Raw genomic sequence first — 1,002 nt, 5'->3', positions numbered from 1 at the left:
TGCTCGCCCTGCTGGACGAGCAGCAGGTCAACGTGCTGCTGTACGACATGAACGGCTGCTACTCGCGCCTCAAGGAGCTGGTGCCCACCCTGCCCCAGAACCGCAAGGTGAGCAGGGTGGAGATCCTCCAGCACGTCATCGACTACATCTGGGACCTGCAGCTAGAACTGAACTCGGAATCTCAAGTCGGGACCCCCGGGGCCCGGGGGCTGCCCGCTCGGGCTCCGCTCAGCACCCTCAACGGCGAGATCAGCGCCCTGGCTGCCGAGGTGAGGTCCGAGTTGGAACCCCAGATCGTTCTCTTCCTGCAGATGGGGAAACTGAGTCCCGGCGAGGGAGGGGGGACTGGACCCTCCGCCGACCCTATCCTTTCGGGTGCCTGGCCGTGTCGGGGTTCCCAAGGACATGGGAGAAGCGCTCCTTCTCGTGTCTCCTGGGGAAGGGGCGGCTTGCAGCCTCGTCCCCTCCAGCCCCGCCCGCCCGTCTCACCTCTTCTCTCTTCGTTTCACAGGCGGCGTGTGTCCCGGCGGACGACCGCATCTTGTGTCGCTGAAGCGCGTGCTCCAGACCCCGCCGACCCCGGCCCTCCAGGGGCGAGAGGAACGAGTGCTCTCTGGCCCTCCCGAGCGCCTGCCGCAGCTGGGGAGGAACAGGACAGACCAGCGGCCTTCGGGCGCCTGTGGATCCAGCCCCGGGCTGGGGGACTGACGGGACAGGCCGACCTTCCCTCCACACCTATCAGCCACCAGAGACTTGGGGGAGTTTCCCCCCCGTGTGTTTCTATTTTTTGAAAAGCAGACATTTTAAAAAATGGTCACGTTTGGTGCTTCTCAGATTTCTGAGGAAATTATTGCTTTGTATTGTATATTACAATGATCACCGACTGAGAATATTGTTTTACAATAGTTCTGTGGGGTTGTTTTTTTTTTTTCTGTTGTTATTAAACAAATACTTTAGATGATGGTAAAGTTGCAGTGTTCTTGGATGGAGGGGAGGGGCCTG

At 59.6% G+C, this 1,002-nt stretch overlaps 1 protein-coding gene across 1 annotated transcript in view; it reads left to right on the top strand.

Moving 5' to 3' along the window:
- The window catches only part of ID1 (inhibitor of DNA binding 1, dominant negative helix-loop-helix protein), an 8,622-nt gene extending 7,654 nt beyond the window's left edge, over positions 1–968 (top strand). The window contains exons 2-3 of the mRNA XM_005879873.2: positions 1–269; positions 512–968. Of these exons, the coding sequence (XP_005879935.2) occupies positions 48–269; positions 512–553 (264 nt within the window). The 5' untranslated portion in view covers positions 1–47 and the 3' untranslated portion in view covers positions 554–968. The remainder of the gene's footprint in view (positions 270–511) is intronic.
- Positions 969–1,002: the final 34 nt, after the last annotated feature.

Source organism: Myotis brandtii, unplaced genomic scaffold (assembly GCF_000412655.1).
Source record: "Myotis brandtii unplaced genomic scaffold, ASM41265v1 scaffold61, whole genome shotgun sequence".
Classification (NCBI taxonomy): Eukaryota; Metazoa; Chordata; class Mammalia; order Chiroptera; family Vespertilionidae; genus Myotis; species Myotis brandtii.
The sequence above is the reverse complement of the archived record's forward strand: the minus strand, read 5'-3'. Positions and strand labels throughout refer to the sequence as shown.